This window comes from Bos indicus x Bos taurus, chromosome 15 (genome assembly GCF_003369695.1).
Source record: "Bos indicus x Bos taurus breed Angus x Brahman F1 hybrid chromosome 15, Bos_hybrid_MaternalHap_v2.0, whole genome shotgun sequence".
Taxonomy (NCBI): domain Eukaryota; kingdom Metazoa; phylum Chordata; class Mammalia; order Artiodactyla; family Bovidae; genus Bos; species Bos indicus x Bos taurus.
Window position 1 is genome coordinate 79,777,094 of NC_040090.1, and position 16,112 is coordinate 79,793,205.

Genomic DNA, 16,112 nt, shown 5'->3' on the forward strand with positions numbered 1-16,112 from the left:
TCTGTTGAGGGCATTGGTTCTAAATAATGAAATAAACTCATATTGTAAAAAAAAAAATCTGGTTAACACTGACCCATCAGCTGTGGTGTTCATCTAGATGGGTGAAGCTGTGAGGGTGAACAATGTTATTGATTTCAGGCCCAAGAGGAGAGAGCTTGTGGACTCTCCAAAGCAAAGAATGTCAGAGGAGGATATCTTCTACTAAAAGCCTGCAGGGGAACAAACAATCAAACAAAGAAGCACCAAGAGCAGCAAAAAAAACAACACAACTCAAGTCCCACTCCATTTCCGGTTTCCGATGGCTTCCAGAAGGGACAGGGTAAAAGACTGTTTTCAGCGAAGAATGTTCTAAAACCAGGCCCGCAGAGCGCCCCCAGCCTTGTCAGACGCTGCGTGTATTTGGGGAAGTAAGTCTGCATCATCGTGCACCTTTTAAAACTGCAGCTGAGTACTAAATAATGGAGCAGCTTTGTTTGTAAGCAATATTTATTTTTCATGAAGGTAAGAGGCAAATTACATTTATTACAGAAAACACTATGAAAGGAAAAAGCGGCATGTTACCAATATGACCAAAAAAAAAAAAAAACCCAGAAAAATTCTACTTATGAAAGTGCTCTGCCCTATAATATATTGAACAGAAGGCATTATTCCAGGTGAGTGAGCCACACAGAAATGAGGATTTATTAGGATTTGTTTTGAAATGTAATTTGTATGGTGAGCTTTTTATTCCTTTGATGGCAATGAAGCAGATTTATTGGCTACATGTTGGAAGTGCAATAGATAACAGATAACCAAGGGAGAAGTTTTAATAAAACACTCAGCAAAGAAAAAAAAGAAGTGAGTGAGACTGCATGCTTACATGGCAGCTAATAAATAATAAGTCGAGATAGGGCTTTAACTGAAAACCATCCTGGTTATTGCAGCTTGGAAGGTTTACTGAAAATTGGGTAGAACACTCTAATTTTTCATACTTAACAGTTGAACAAGTTAGAGTGATATAACTCAAATTTTGGTTTTGGTCCAGGAATCCTATGTTTTCACAGGAAGCTTGCAAGAGGCTTTCGGGGGAAGAATGGTTACTGATTATTAAAGGGTCTGGCTGTGCTCTTTCTGACTGTGCTCTGGATTTTGGACAACTCAACAATAGAGTATTTATTTTTACCAGTCATCTTTTGAGGTAAAAACACAGGACACTTTCAGGGACATTTTGAAGGAATATCTTCAATAAGCATTGGCCTTTCAAAGAGCTGAGCAGAAATGAGCTCCTAAAGATACTTGAGAACTTGGTCCTGAAAACATCATGCTCAGAAATCCAAATATATATAGTCTGCTCATCTGACACTGAGACTTCATGAGCCCCAGTTACACATCCCTCATTCGACTTGTCTGTGTTCAGTAGGGCCCTGGACTTAGGGAAGAAACCAGTTCTTTTTTCTTTCAAGATGAGAAGAAAAATGTCCTTCTCTCTGAGCAGCTCCAGAGCTATCTTGACTTCAGTATTGCTCTCTTAGAGTCTTGTTTTGGAGAATGATGAATCACTTCCTATGCCTGCAGTCAGTCCCTGAGGCCTTAACAGACATTAAGGAGCCAAGGTGGAAAAATTACTCTAAGTACCAATAATAACTACAAATAATGCAAAAACCATATTCTAGGGTAGAGCAGGGCCAGCTTTGTGCTCTCACAATTTGCAGTGAGGCTTCTTAGAACAAGTGCCATAGATTTGGAAAGAACCAGAGACCCAGGTCTCCTTGCACTTGGTTCAGAAACAGGAATTCAACTGAATTGAACAGTGACTACACAGTTAGGAATTTACGTCAATGAAATTGGGTTGCTTTAATGCACAAAAGCTTCTGGGCTATAAGTAATCCATGATGGCTTGCCAAATATAAAATGCCATTGTATATATATATACATTGTCTCATTTAATAATGACTCATAAACATTATATATATATATATATGTGTGTGGAAGAGATAAGAAGAGATACGGAAAAGATAAGAACACAAAAGCAAGATACATAAAATTAATTGGCATAATCTGGAGAGTATGAGTCATTATTAAATATGGATCCCAATCAAATATTCCATCCCACTCCCAGTTATGTTAATATTTCAATGCTCACATTTTTTTACTTTCAACTCCTCAAACTTTTCAGTGAGCATTATTTTGAAAGGCTCATACAGAGTCCCCATGACATTCTCCAAAGGAGTTACTTTTGTGGAGAGGTTTTGAGAAGAAACAATTCAAAATTCTGCTTCAGCTTATACATTTTCTCTCATAGGATAATAATAATAAACCTTGTGAGAATTTTTTGAAGACAGGTGTTAATGAGTTTGCATGCCTCGGCAAGATACACTGAGAGAAGACTTAAGGGCTTTATTTCTAAAGCGCCTATATTATGATGACATGCTCTCGGAGACAGGTAATTATTGTCTATATAGGTAAGTATGTAGTACATCTCATGAGACAAATGGCTAGGAATGTATCTTTTCCCAGAAACCATATTTCCCTCTTTTGATAATTAAGATGTATGCACAAGAAATGCTAATTTATTGGATTTTTAATATAAAAGCTGCTGTCTTTAAAAGAGCAAGATCCAAAACTGTTTTGTGATTCAAAACTTAAAAATAAACAAATTAATCTTCCAAATCTTCCAAAGACATGTTTAATGTATTTCCTATGTCCCTTATTTTAAGAGTCTAAATAATTAAACCATATGTAAGCTCTGGTGTACCTGGTTATATATACTGAGTGAATCATTTGGTCTATTTACACAGAGACATGGAGATGACACATTATATATATATATATATATATATATATATAGGACAGACTTAGGTGGCTTATAGGGTAAAGCATCTGCCTGTGATGCAGGAGACCCAGATTCGATCCGAGGGTTGGGAAGATTCCCCTGGAGAAGGAAATGGCAACATCCTCAGACACTATTAAATGCAATCCTATATTCTTGGATATAGAGGTTGATGATATGCCTTTCTACTTGTCATGGCACTAACAAAGCTAGTTGAAAGTCAGCAACCACTTATATTCATTGCTTTTCAGGCTAATAGTAAGTTCGGTTGCTGGTGGGAAAGGGGTCTCTTACCACACCCTCCTTAAAATAAAGGTTCTTTCATGTTTAATGAAAGTACATGCACATTCTCTTATCGAGGTGGTCTTGAGCTGCAGATACAGTCACACCGCTCATGATGATCCAACTGGATGTCAACGAGAGCCATGTGCTTTGCTCTGCCCCTCCTCTTGAAATAGCCGGGTTCAAACTTTAACACCTAGGACAAGAAGCATTTCCTGTTAGAAAGTACCTGGGATTTAACTCAATTACATACCACTTATTCTCTTTATGACAACTGGTTCTTAAGCCTTTGAGCATCCAATGGAATCTACGGGCTCACTATTAGAATGCACACATACAAATATTGTTATAGACAATCCACGACTCCTTAAAGTAACGGAATCCACTGATCACAGAGTAACGCCTCCTGCATTACCTACCTGCAGGGTCATGAGGATTTCAGGTGTCTGAGCAGGTGTTTACTGATAACTGTCTAAGGGCCTGCTTTGTGCCAAGTGCTGTCCCAAATATTACTAATACCACAAACAGTCTTCTGGCTAAAGCATGTGTTATGGATAAATACAATGCTGAGACAATACTCTGCAGACAGGACAACGAATACAGTTGTGACCTAATATGCTGGTATGGGGACTTCCCTGGAGAGTGGTTAAGAATCCGCCCGCCAATGGTCTGGGAAGATCCCACGTTCCACAGGGCAAGTAAACTCTGTGCCCAACCATGGAGCCCGCGTCTGGAGCCAGCGCTCTGTAAACAAGAGGCCACCACAGTGAGAAGCCCTCGCACCACTGAAGAGCGGCCCCTGCTCACAGCTGGAGAAAGCCCGTGTGCAGCAGCAAAGGCCCCGGGTGCCACCCCCGCCCCGCCCCGCCCCGCAAAAATGCTGGCGCGGCTAAACACGCAGGTGAGGTAAGACATTTTGCCTCCCTAGTGGTCATAAATAACTGAAAATGTGTGTATGTTCTTCCATATCTGTTAGGCTATATCGAATAATACCCTTTACAATTCAAAACAGATCATGTTCCACTAAAACGTTTGCATATTAATACCTTTAAAACAATCCAACATTACTTGAATAAATCACATCCTTAAAATTTTACATTAATAGGTGTGAATGTGATTTAAAAAAATTTTTTAAGTTTAAATAGAAGCTAACCCTTCTTCCCTAGTGTGGCCTTCACTGAAGTCAATATTTGCCATCATATACATAAATATTGTTTTCCATATACAGTCAACTTCATTGCTTCTTTATATTCTTAGGCTCCTTGTTAGCTTTCATTTTTGATTCTGTTCTGTTTTCCCTTTTAGACTTTAAACTCTGCATGATATTACCATACAACTATGTAGCATTTTGTAGTTTTAAAAAAATTTGCACGTATGCACTATTTCGTCTGGCCCAAGACAAACTTTGTCATACAGTAGAGAAGGCGTCTTCACTCACAGTGTATAGGCTGGAGAAGTGAGATTATAAGGGAGGCCAGGTGCCAGGCCTTCTGTCAGCGGGGACCTGAGAGTAGTGCATTGTTCTCTAGGCTTCCGGCATACTAGGACCCAAGGACCACACGTCTCTAATGCAGCTGCAGCTTCCTTCTGTATCTCAAAGGTGTGGCAGGCATATGTGTGAACTAAAATGGGGCCCTGATGCTTGGTATACTTTGCTCTGAGATGAAGATTAGATGCGAGGAAATCTTATTTTCTAGGCTGTATAATAACTTTTCATGGCACGCCCCCCCACCCCCAATTTTTCTACTGGATTGTCTTCCTAGCAATGTCCTCATCCTTATGTTACCTGTTTCAAGTTATAAGCAAATCAAAACCATCTACTAGGAAAACAGGCTTAGAGCCCTCAGTCCCCATGCATCCGCTTTACTTTAGCGTTTGCCTTTTTAAAACACTGAGGGGGTGATATTTATTTATTTGGCTGCATTGCATCTTAGTTGTGGTGCGTGGGATCTTCACTGGGTCCTGTAGGAGCTTTCACTGGGGTGCACAGATGCTCTAGGTGTGGCACACGGCCTCCAGAGCGCACAGACTCAGCAGTTGTGGCACGCGGGCTTAATTACTCCATAGCATGTGGGAACTTAGTTCCCTGACCAAGGACTGAACCTGTGTCCCCTGTACTGCAAGACATATTCTTAACCACTGGACCACCAGGTAAGTCCCAACATTTAGCCTGATTTTCCCATAAGAGTTCTGTGGAGCAGGTCATTTGTTCAATGTTCAGTAAAGTAAGGAACCTGGGCTCTGATAACACAGTGTGAAATACCTTGTCCCATTTGGAGAAGAGCTTCAAAAGGATATTTGTACTTTTGTGAGTACAAATTGGGGTTGGGGGATGGGGTGGGAAGGGATGGCCTAGAAGAGTTCCTGAGGGAGGCACAAAAATACCAGATTATGGTAAAGCTAGTCCCAGTGCCAGTTTTGATAGCTAATTATATTATCCTCTTTACCTAAATTCCACTGAACATACACTATGAATCACATAGTTTCATATGACATATGCTTTCTCTCTATTAACAAATGCTTTGAGGACAAGGATAGAAAAAATAATGACTAACATTTTTGAGTATTTGTTAGATGCCACACTGTTATGACTGGAAGTATTAAACGTTTTGTGTATCACTGTAACACTATGATATAGGTACTTTTCTAATACTGTTTCAGATAAGGGAAGAGAGAGACTAAGGTTGCAGAGTCAGTGACTGGTGACACCAGTGTTTGTCTCCACGTGGCACAGCGTGTGCCCTTACCGGGAAGGTGGAGTTTTGTCTGTTCTGGTCAGCAGCATTGGGAACACAGTAGGTTTCCAGTGGGATGCACTCCGGTGGCCGTGGTGGGTAACGCTGCCACGTCACAATATGGGAACCTATGTTCACGGCCTCTTTCCTGTCTCCTCCCTACATCGCTTCTACCCCAACCTCCAACAAGGGGAGGGGCGCAAAACAAACCAAACCAGAGGCCAAAATGAAGTGGCCTATTGGAGAAGGAAATGTCAACCCACTCCAGTGTTCTTGCCTGGAGAATCCCCAGGATGGGGGAGCCTGGTGGGCTGCTGTCTATGGGGTCGCACAGAGTTGGAAACGACTGAAGCTACTTAGCAGCAGCAGCAGCAGCATGCTTTGCATCACTTGCAAGTCTTTTACGATTTTGAAACAGAATTTCAAGTACTGAGAGCAGAGTGACAATGATATTTTCCTTTCCTTGCTCCCAGAGTCACTCCTGCTTCATCTCTAAAGAAAATAAAAACTGTTGCTTCTCCATGAAAAACTAAGTAACCAAAGCATGGATGAGTGTATATTGCACTTTGGGATATTAAATACCCTGCTACGATAGATAGGAAAGCCCTCCTGTGCCACACTTGGTTAGAGCGCCCTGGAAGAGCTTAAAGCTCGGGTTCCTACAACTTTGCCAAGAATTTCTCAAATATTAGTCACTATTTTCCAACCCTAATAAACCAGATCTGGAGGTTGAACTATTCAGGGGAAGAAAATGATTCCTAAGAAGCTGAGCTGATGATAAATATTCTCTTTCTTAAAAAGACCATTATCAAAGCCTAATAAGTTGCCATGACTGACATCTATAAAATCAATGCTTCGTTGATTTGCTTCCTCATTTGATGAGAAATGAAAGTGTGTGCTTTGGGGTGAAAGCCGTGCCTGGTCAGTTTTTTCTAACTGGTCTCCTGATTGTTCAGGGATTTTCCCTGTGTTTTATATTAAGCCACGTTAGTCCAGTATATATGTGTTTTGTTGATAAGAGGAGAAAAATGAATTGGCAGACACTTTTCCAGACAAGACAGGAAAGCACTGTTTGAACAAAGTGGAAATTGGACTGCTTTACTGGCTGATCACAGCACTGATGCTCAAAGCTTTCAGACCATGTAATCGTCTTTGGTTCAGGTACACAGCACTGAAAGGAGGAAGAAAGCAAAGCTGATTTGAGAGAGCATAAAAAGTTAAAAGAAAAATGAAAAGCTTTTATCTGAGAAAGCAAACTGTCTCTGGGTTATCTGGTCACCTTTAAAGGGAAGGAACCATTGAATTAATTACAGTCGCTGTAGGACACTCACTAATAGGTACCTTCACAAAATGCTTTCCTATTTTCTGCTCTATGATTCACTGCTGCAAGCACACACACTGAAATAAAAATCCATGGAGGAGCAGCCAGCCATTTCTTATCACCTATGGGTGAAAATGGCATTCTTGACCCTTCTTCACCATCTGGAAAACCACATGAAGCCAGGGAAAGTTGATTTTTATTAAATGGAGAATGACTGAAGCAGTTGGTGGCTTTCATACCACTACACAGAATCAAAGATGCTCAGTTTGCAAATTACCATATCACAAAAGATATTTACTACAATTACTCTCTTTGTTGCCAATAAAGCACTGAATGAATCATTGCCATGAAGTTATTACAGTAATAAAACAGTACTAGACAGAAATGCTCCATGCTGAGTTGGGCTCTTGTTTATTGGAAATATTAAAGAAAGGTCGTTAAGGCCTTGTAACAGTTTTCATATTAATGGCTGATGTAGGATCACAAATACATATTTTAGGACATGTGCACTGTCTAAACCCGAATCATTAAGGGTTTACTTAAGATTCACCCAACTTCTAAAGCAGGCAGCATTCAGTATACACACTTTCTTAAGAAAAACAGCTTCATATTTTTCCTTACTTTATGATTTCTTTCATGCTTGTAGACTTTATAAAAATGTACATGCAGTTAAGATTTTTAAGGTCTTGTAGTCAACCTTTCTGAAACCTAAAGTGACTACAAGCAAAAATATTTTGAGATGAGAAAACATTTTATTTTCTACCTGGGTAATTGCACAACTTGAAAGTAAGAGTTTCAAGGGAGATTGAGAGTTGTAAGGGAAGGAGTGATACCAAGTCCTGAGATACAGTCCTCCCTAAGAAAGACACAAATAACAGAGCTCAGCAACGTTTCTCTGACAAGCTAGGTATGAAGGTGACTGAAGGCTGGGCTTATAATGTGGGTCTACACAATCCTCATGAATTTTGAAAATGCAATCTTTACATCTGTGGACATTTACTTATAATTGAAATTTTCTTGTGAGCACTCTGGGGTGTATTCAGCAGCAGTTCTTCCTTTAGAGGACTTAACTAGGTAAATGATTTTGACAGTATTTTAGAGGATTAATGACTACATGTTTAGCCCACCAGTTTCAGAAAACATGACGGAAGCTGAGCTGGGCACCAAGTTTCAGAGCACGGCATTAACACTGAGTATCATTCGTGTCACATATGGGTCTTTGTCTAGTTGGGGAGTATCATGCCCGAAGGCACGTTTGCTCAACTTTGACAAGAAGGCCTAATATGAATCCAGATCTACAAGGAAAAGGATGTATGCACTTTGCTGTACTTAGAGGGTCCCGGCACCAGTAAGTCATCAAGGCTCTAAGGGAGTCAGAAGGGAGCAAGCCCGATCTTGCTCTCAGGATATTCCACCCACATCTGTCGAGTGCTTTACAGCCTTCAGAGGCTTTCATTGTCCCAGGATCCCCAAGAGATAAGCAGCACTGCTGCTGCTGCTAAGTCGCTTCAGTCGTGTCCGACTCTGTGCAACCCCACAGACGGCAGCCCACCAGGCCCTGCCGTCCCTGGAATTCTCCAGGCAAGAACACTGGAGTGGGTTGCCATTTCCTTCTCCAATGCATGAAAGTGAAAAGTGAAAGTGAAGTCGCTCAGTCCTGTCTGACTCTGAGCGACCCCATGGACTGCAGCCTACCAGGCTCCTCCGTCCATGGGATTTTCCAGGCAAGAGTACTGGAGTGGGGTGCCAGCACAGGTGTTACTAATGTTGAGTGGATAACTTTTTTATACATAGTCTATACACATTAAAGTTCCATATCATATCTCTATTCTTTTGTATTTTCTTAGCATTTCAACCACCAACTTGTTTATATTCTTAACACAATCTAGGCAAGATAAGATTTAGGGAGTGGTGAACAGATATCATATAATTTCACATCTGTCTGGGAACTCAAAATTGTAGGTTATCATAGGGAGTAAAAGAGGAACCCGAGGCTCTGGGGAGTTTTAGGTGGCTGGTCCGAGGTGGCCTCTCACGTGAATCCACATATTCTCCCTTTAGTTGTGTGATTTGCTTTGTCTCTATTGTCTTGTCTCTCTCTTATAGGAACAGGAAAGGGCTGCAAGAGAATCTTCTCAAGGTCTCACTCAAAGAGGGAGAAAGAAATAGGGAGATTCTACATAAGCTCTAGAAATGCTGTTTCCAGAAAAAGATTTTTGTGACTTTTGTTATAATCATAACCCTCAAATTCATTGCCTTTGCCATAGAGTAGAAACTTTTGGAAAAATATTGCTTTCCTGTCTTCTTGGTCTCAATTTGAGATTTTAGCTAAATTTGTTTCAATGACAGACACTTAAAACATGTAAAAATTAAAAGTGCCATTCTTTTATCTCAAGTCTAAATCTCAATATTTTATTATCTCCAATCAATCTTTTGTTTCATATATAAATATCTGCTTATATCTTCTATCTCTTATGTTTGCTGCTGCTGCTAAGTCACTTCATTCATGTCCGACCCTGTGCAACCCCATAGACGGCAGCCCACCAGGCTCCCCCGTCCCTGGGATTCTCCAGGCAAGAACACTGGAGTGGGTTGCCATTTCCCTCTCCAATGCATGAAAGTGAAAAGTGAAAGTGAAGTCACTTAGTCATGTCCGACTCCTAGTGACCCCATGGACTGCAGCCTACCAGGCTCCTCCGTCCATGGGATTTTCCAGGCAAGAGTACTGAAGTGGGGTGCTATTGCCTTCTCCCCTCTTATGTTTAATGGGCAACAAATTTTTAATACAAAGTTCTTATATTTAATGTAATGTTAAAAAAGTCATTCACAGTAGTTTTTCCATTGTTCAAGTGACTGGAATGGTTTAGATGCTGTAAGTGCCAGAGACAGAGTTGTGTCTCGGCTTACACTGTTCACTGTGGGAGCCCCTGACCATGTGCAGCTATTTACATTCAAATTAGTTTAAATTAAATAAAATTTAAAAATTCAGTTTCTCATTCGCATTACACACATTTCAAGTGCTCTGTGACCACATGTTGCTAATGACTACCAGATTGGATAGTACAGATACGGAACTCTCTCATCACTGCAGAAAGTTCTAACAGATATTGCAGCTGTGCCAGCACTGGGACAAAATCATGAGAGGTAGGACAGTGAAAATTAACTTGTCTTTCTCTGTTGCCTCCTAAGATTTTGGCTGTTGACTGAATGGACATAGCCAGGAGACCAAATGCTTAAAAAATACAATAGTTAGTTTTAATCTAAAAGGTCAATATATTTCTAGGGAACATCCCTTCATTATACACTAACAAGGGAAGATAAGAACTAAAATAATAGCATCCTCTAATTGTCTACAGAGTATGTTTTCTGGAATTTTCTCTTTTTAAAAATCCCCACTGAAAGTATTTTTTACATTCTGTATATTCCAAGAGAAGGAATGGTTGCTAGGAAAGAGGAAAAATATTTCAGCAGGATACCTCCAAACTTTTCAGAAGAGGGAATTGTACAGATGGAGCTTTTTATTGCACAGTGCAAAATGCTCAGACCTCTACAAGGAGAAGTCACGTGACCTGGGGAAAGAGCAACAATCTTAACTTCCTTTTATTTATAATTTCTAATTATTGATAATTTTATAATTATACGGTTTAATTTCTTGGATTTTATTCCTTAAATGTTGAGCCTTGAAATATCTGTGGAGAGTCATAGAGGCCTGCTTAGGTGGCAAGTTCTAGTGACCCCCTTAAGGGTGCTCATCTCTCATAAAAACTCATTGCCCATCTCATCAGTTACAACCACGAGGTGGGGAGACCAGTTTCTCATTTCTCTGAGTTAAGAGTACAGGCACAAAACTAACAGAAGAGAAGACAAGGATTCTTCCCTCTCAAGACTGAGCCCAAGCAACCCTTATTTCTGAAGATGGAACGAGTCTCCTGCTCTCTTCCAGGGGACTGGACAATGTGATGCCTGGGGCATACGTGAGGGGTATTTTAGGATGCTGGGGAAAACGCGCCAGCCACACGTGGTCCGGGTTTGCACTCACTGACGGAGTGACTGATGCTCTGTTGTCCTTTTGTCCACAACTCAGCAGAGTGATTTTGCACAGAGCTCAGCAGACTCCGAGAAGTAAAAATATCATGACACATTTCACAGATGCTTTAGATAGCAGTTTCAAAAAGATTCTACATTTTAGACCCACTCATGTGACTGAACAAAGAGATCAAGGGCTTTGCCTCCTAGATATTAATGGTGAATAGAAATTTATAGGTAACAGCCTCTGTGCAGAGAGACAATAGACTAACAAAAGGACCTTCAGATTCTTTCAGAGTTAACTGTCTGGGAGGTGAGGGCCCTTTTGGGTGTGTGTGTAACTCTGTGTTTCCACAATAAGCAACTAAAAAAAAAATCAAACTACAACTTCTCTCTGAGAGGAGAGTCAAGATGAAAATAAAGCATCAAAGGCCTGAATTTACATGCTTTCCTCACAGTAGAGACTGGGTAAAGATCTTGTCACTTCTTGGCTTATTTTAACGCAAACCAAATTATTGCATTCTGCATTTGTCCGCAGCGTATGACTCAACATTACAAAATTCAGGTTCTTAGACACAAAGGACAAAGTCCAATCTAGAGTTCATCAGGTCATACAAAAATAAAACACAATGAACACAGACAACAGCATTCTCTGGATATGAGAACAGATTTTTTTTTTTTCCTTTGAAAAATGTGAGGTGGAGTAAGAAATTCTTGTTACTAAAAAAACATGCTCTATGTAGGTCTCAAATCGGGTCTGCATCTATGTGAGGTAAGCAGGGTTATCGTGGCCTCCAAGCTCCTAATTTTCCCATGTTGAAAATACCACTTATGACGAATCCCTTTTCATTTAGCTCAGTAATTACCTCTTAACTGATTATTGTTTTATTGTTTTCAGGGTAACAAAGTGGTTCTGTAAAGTGGGAGATTTTATTTAGGGAGCACCATCTATTCTTCTGTTTTGATGGATACTGATGAAAAGCAGCTCAAACAATAATTCCTAACAATAGTGTTTGGCTCATATTTTATATTGTAAACATATTTCAATATGGTATTTTACCTCTTACATAATGCACTTCATATGCACTGCTTTGATTCCTCAGAGCCACCCTGTATGGGGTTATCATATAATTTCTTAAATCCTGTTTCACATACATGAAAACTGGCTCTCTAAACTTTAGTGACTTGCATAATCATGAAGTGATAGAGTTGCTGTCAATGTCAAGAGCAGCTCTAACTCCCCTTAAGTCCATTCTTTCTTTAATCTTCAATAATGTGCTATATATTTAAAATGAGAGCACTCAGTGTTACCGTTGGTAAGTATATAGACTTTAGAAACAGTGAATCAGTTTAGGTCGCATCTCTCTGAGTTACTGACCGAGTCACACTGGTTAATTCACTGCTCTCTTAGGCTTCAGTTTATTCATCTATAAAAAGGGAATACAAGTAGCACTCCCCTGACAACATGTGAAGAAACTGCCAAGTGAGCTAATGATTGCTTACAATGATGTCTGGTACACTGTAAAGGCTTATGTGTATTTCCTGTTATTATCACTAAAAGTTGCTGCTCTCCTTAAATTTTCATTTCTCTTACATCTCTATGTTTACTTTTGTTTACTTTTGCGTAATTTCAGAGCTGATTCCCCAGAGCACTCAGTTATATTTAGGAAAAATTAGTACTTCTGGAAGAATAATATTTCCATATTTAGAGATTGAAAAAGTCTCTGACAAAGTATCTTTTCTGACAATTTATACTTTGATATTTTTACCCTGATTCATTTTTCAATGAGTTGACTGAATTGAAGATTAGCTCTTAGTATTCTCTTAAAGTAACCTAGATTTGCAGTCATATGCTATAAATGAATCCCATTAGATTTCTGTAAGTAAGCTCTCAAATTATTGCACCATGCATTTGATTGTGTATACTAACAAGCCTGTTGTCAAGCCACATATATATTATGAATAAGGGTTAGAAAAAGGAATCCCTACTTCAGGATGGACCTACACCCACCCCAGTGACCTGCCTTTGCAAGTTAAGCTCAAGTATAATCACGCAGTCATCTCACTGGGAGGTGCTCCTGTGCAGTGAAAAACCTGCACAAACACTGCAGTGGCCCCGTTTCCCAGCACCTTAGAGATTCCAGGACTTTTGCAGCTGCTAACGGACCAAGTACAGCACTGCAACAAAAAAATTCTGAAAACAGCATACCTCGTGGTACTTTTTCACAGTCTTCCCTGAATTGCACGCACAGGACTTCCAGTTGACAGTTCCGCAGCCGCAGTTTCCTCCGCAGCGCTGTACAAGCAGGCAGCGAGGAAAGAAGACCACGTTGGTGAGCTTCAGCTCTTCCCTCAAGTTGACGGAGTAGTTCCTGGGAGTGCAGCTGTAACGCTTGACATCATCATTGAGCCTGTCCAGGTCAACTGTAAGAAACACACGCATTGGGTAACCCAGTGCACGACTGTGGCATAAACACTCAGCATGCATTTTGGGAGCAGGGTGGGGACATTCTGTGAGGACAGCCTTAACCCAGGGACTGACCCTATTCATGGGACCTCAACTATTACCCCAAATACCAAAGGTGAGTGTGAGTGTCACATGCTCAGTCATGTCCGACTCTTTGCGACCCTGTTGACTGTAGCCCACCAGGCTCCTCTATGGGATTTTCTAGGCAAGAATACTGGAGTGGGTTGCCATTTCCTTTTCCTAATACCAAAGGTGGAAAATCTAATTTCTCTTTTGATCCTATCTTCCCCTTCAAAAAAGAAAAAAATCAACAACAGCAAAGAGAAAACAAAAAGACCTTCAAAAACTTAGCTAAATCTTGGCTCAATTTTTCTTGCACCTTTCTAATGCAAAAAAAAAAAAAAAGTTCCAATGAAAGAAAATGAAACATTCAGCAATTTAAAATAATTGTCTTTACCTTAAAAAACATGTATGTGTGTGTGTGTGCGCATGTGCAAATGTGTGTGTGTGTGTGTGTGTGTGTGTATATCTATCTATCTATCTATCTATCTATCTATCTTCTTGAGTTTAAACAACTCCTGACTCTAAGCCATTACTTAATATAATTTGAATTATATCAGGGACACGTTAGGGAGAATTATTCTGATTTATTGATCTGACAGTGAAATTCTACAAGTAAATGTGATGAATAAAAAGTTTTAGCTTCATTGTAACTCCAAGGTTAAGCAAAACGTCAAAGGACAAGGAATTTGGAGGTTGTAAATATGATGCATATTTGTGCACTGCATCCTAGATGGCAGCATAGCATAGTGGTTAAGTGCTTGGGCTCTGCAGTTAATCTACAACAGCATTTAAATCATAGCTATGTCTCCTTTTAGTTGGTAAGTTACTAGACTCCTCTATACTCTGTTTCTTCATCTATGAAATGTAGGTAGTGTAACGACTATTTCAGCAATATTTGAAGTATTGAATGCAGTGTGCCTGGTATTCAGTCTGGTTATTATCATTCATCCTGATTCAGTTTCTCCAGTTTTTCCCTTTAAAGTCAAATGGTCAATAATTAAAAAAATTTTTTTTTCAGATCTGTCTCTTTTATTTCTCTTTTGGCCATTATTCTATATAAATAATTATCTGGGGGATTGGCTATCAGGACTTCTTTGAATTAAGAGCATTACACTAAATTTTCAGATTTTAATCATTAATATTTTACTTGAGTTAAATTTGTATCATTGTACTATATAAATTATATTTTTTTCTTTTTTTAATTTAATTTTATTTAATTTTACAATATTGTATTGGTTTTGCCATATATCAAGATGAATCTGCCACAGGTATAACTATATAAATTATATTTTAACTTGTCATCTCGAAATCCATCTAATCATCCATCTATTTGGCATTCAAATCCTCTGGCGGGTGAGCATGTACATGACTATCTTCTCACAAGAATGCAGTTAGAGGAAAGTCCTCTGTCCTTTCCCAGGTTCCATCCTATTTCTGAATGCACTTCCCTTGTCACCAGTCAGGCGACTGCAGGACGAATCCCACAGATGCCAGGCAATTGTCATCAGACTTACTCTGATTTTAGCCCCATTAAATGTCTTAGTCCTAAACCAAAACTGCTTGAGGAGTAGTAAGGAGTATTCTTTTGGGATAGAGGTCAAAGGCTAAGGATGCTATCAGTAGAATGCATCTGAATGAGACAGAAATGAAAGAAGGCACAAATGGATGAAGATTCCACTTAACCCCATGAAGTCAGCTAAAATGCTGGCCATATGGTCGATGACCCCCTTGAATAAGGAATTAAATGGCAAGTGGACTCATGCTCTGCCCTGCATGCCTTTGATTCTCAAGGGCATGGATTTTACCCCACCTCTTACATGCTGAGCCCAGGACACTGTGGGAGCTGCATAAATGCTAAATAATTGCTGTGCATAATTGATGGCTGTTTTTTTCTTCCTTCGCAAAGACATATCATAAGTTTAGCTATAATCAATCCAGTTTTAAATTAAATGAACTCTGTCTTGGGAAAGGAACCATTTCATTGCTGCTAAAACCCTGAAAATAACTGCAAGCAAAGCAGAGAGGATTACATAAATGGATTAAGAAGTGCTGCAATCATCCATTACAAGTGTCACCTTGAGATAAATACTGGTGCTGGCTGTGCATTACTGGGCTACAGCAGGGCTAATGCAGAGGGCCAAAGCTGCTGATTGTGTTGCTGGGAATATATTTTGTCCACCATCTAGGAGCAAGAGGCGCTATTTGCAGGAAGGAATTGTAACGTGTGAGGTTTCCCAGGTGGCTCAGTGGTAAAGAATCTGTCTGTCAATGCAAGAAGACATCGAGGGACTCAGGTTCAACTCCTGGGTTGGGAAGATAACCTGGAGGAGGACCTGGAAACCCACTCCAGTCTTCTTGCCTGGAGAATCCCACGATAGAGGAGCCTGGCGGGCTACAGTCCATAGGGTT

At 40.0% G+C, this 16,112-nt stretch overlaps 1 protein-coding gene across 2 annotated transcripts in view; it reads right to left on the minus strand.

Annotated features, from left to right (window-relative positions):
- Nucleotides 1-468: 468 nt before the first annotated feature.
- The window catches only part of PDGFD (platelet derived growth factor D), a 278,545-nt gene continuing 262,901 nt past the window's right edge, over nt 469-16,112 (minus strand). For both annotated transcript variants that reach the window (XM_027563963.1, XM_027563962.1), the window contains exons 6-7: nt 13,383-13,597; nt 469-3,287 (exon numbers count right to left, since the gene is read on the minus strand). In XM_027563963.1, coding sequence (XP_027419764.1) covers nt 3,162-3,287; nt 13,383-13,597 — 341 coding nt within the window. In that variant the 3' untranslated portion in view covers nt 469-3,161. The remainder of the gene's footprint in view (nt 3,288-13,382; nt 13,598-16,112) is intronic.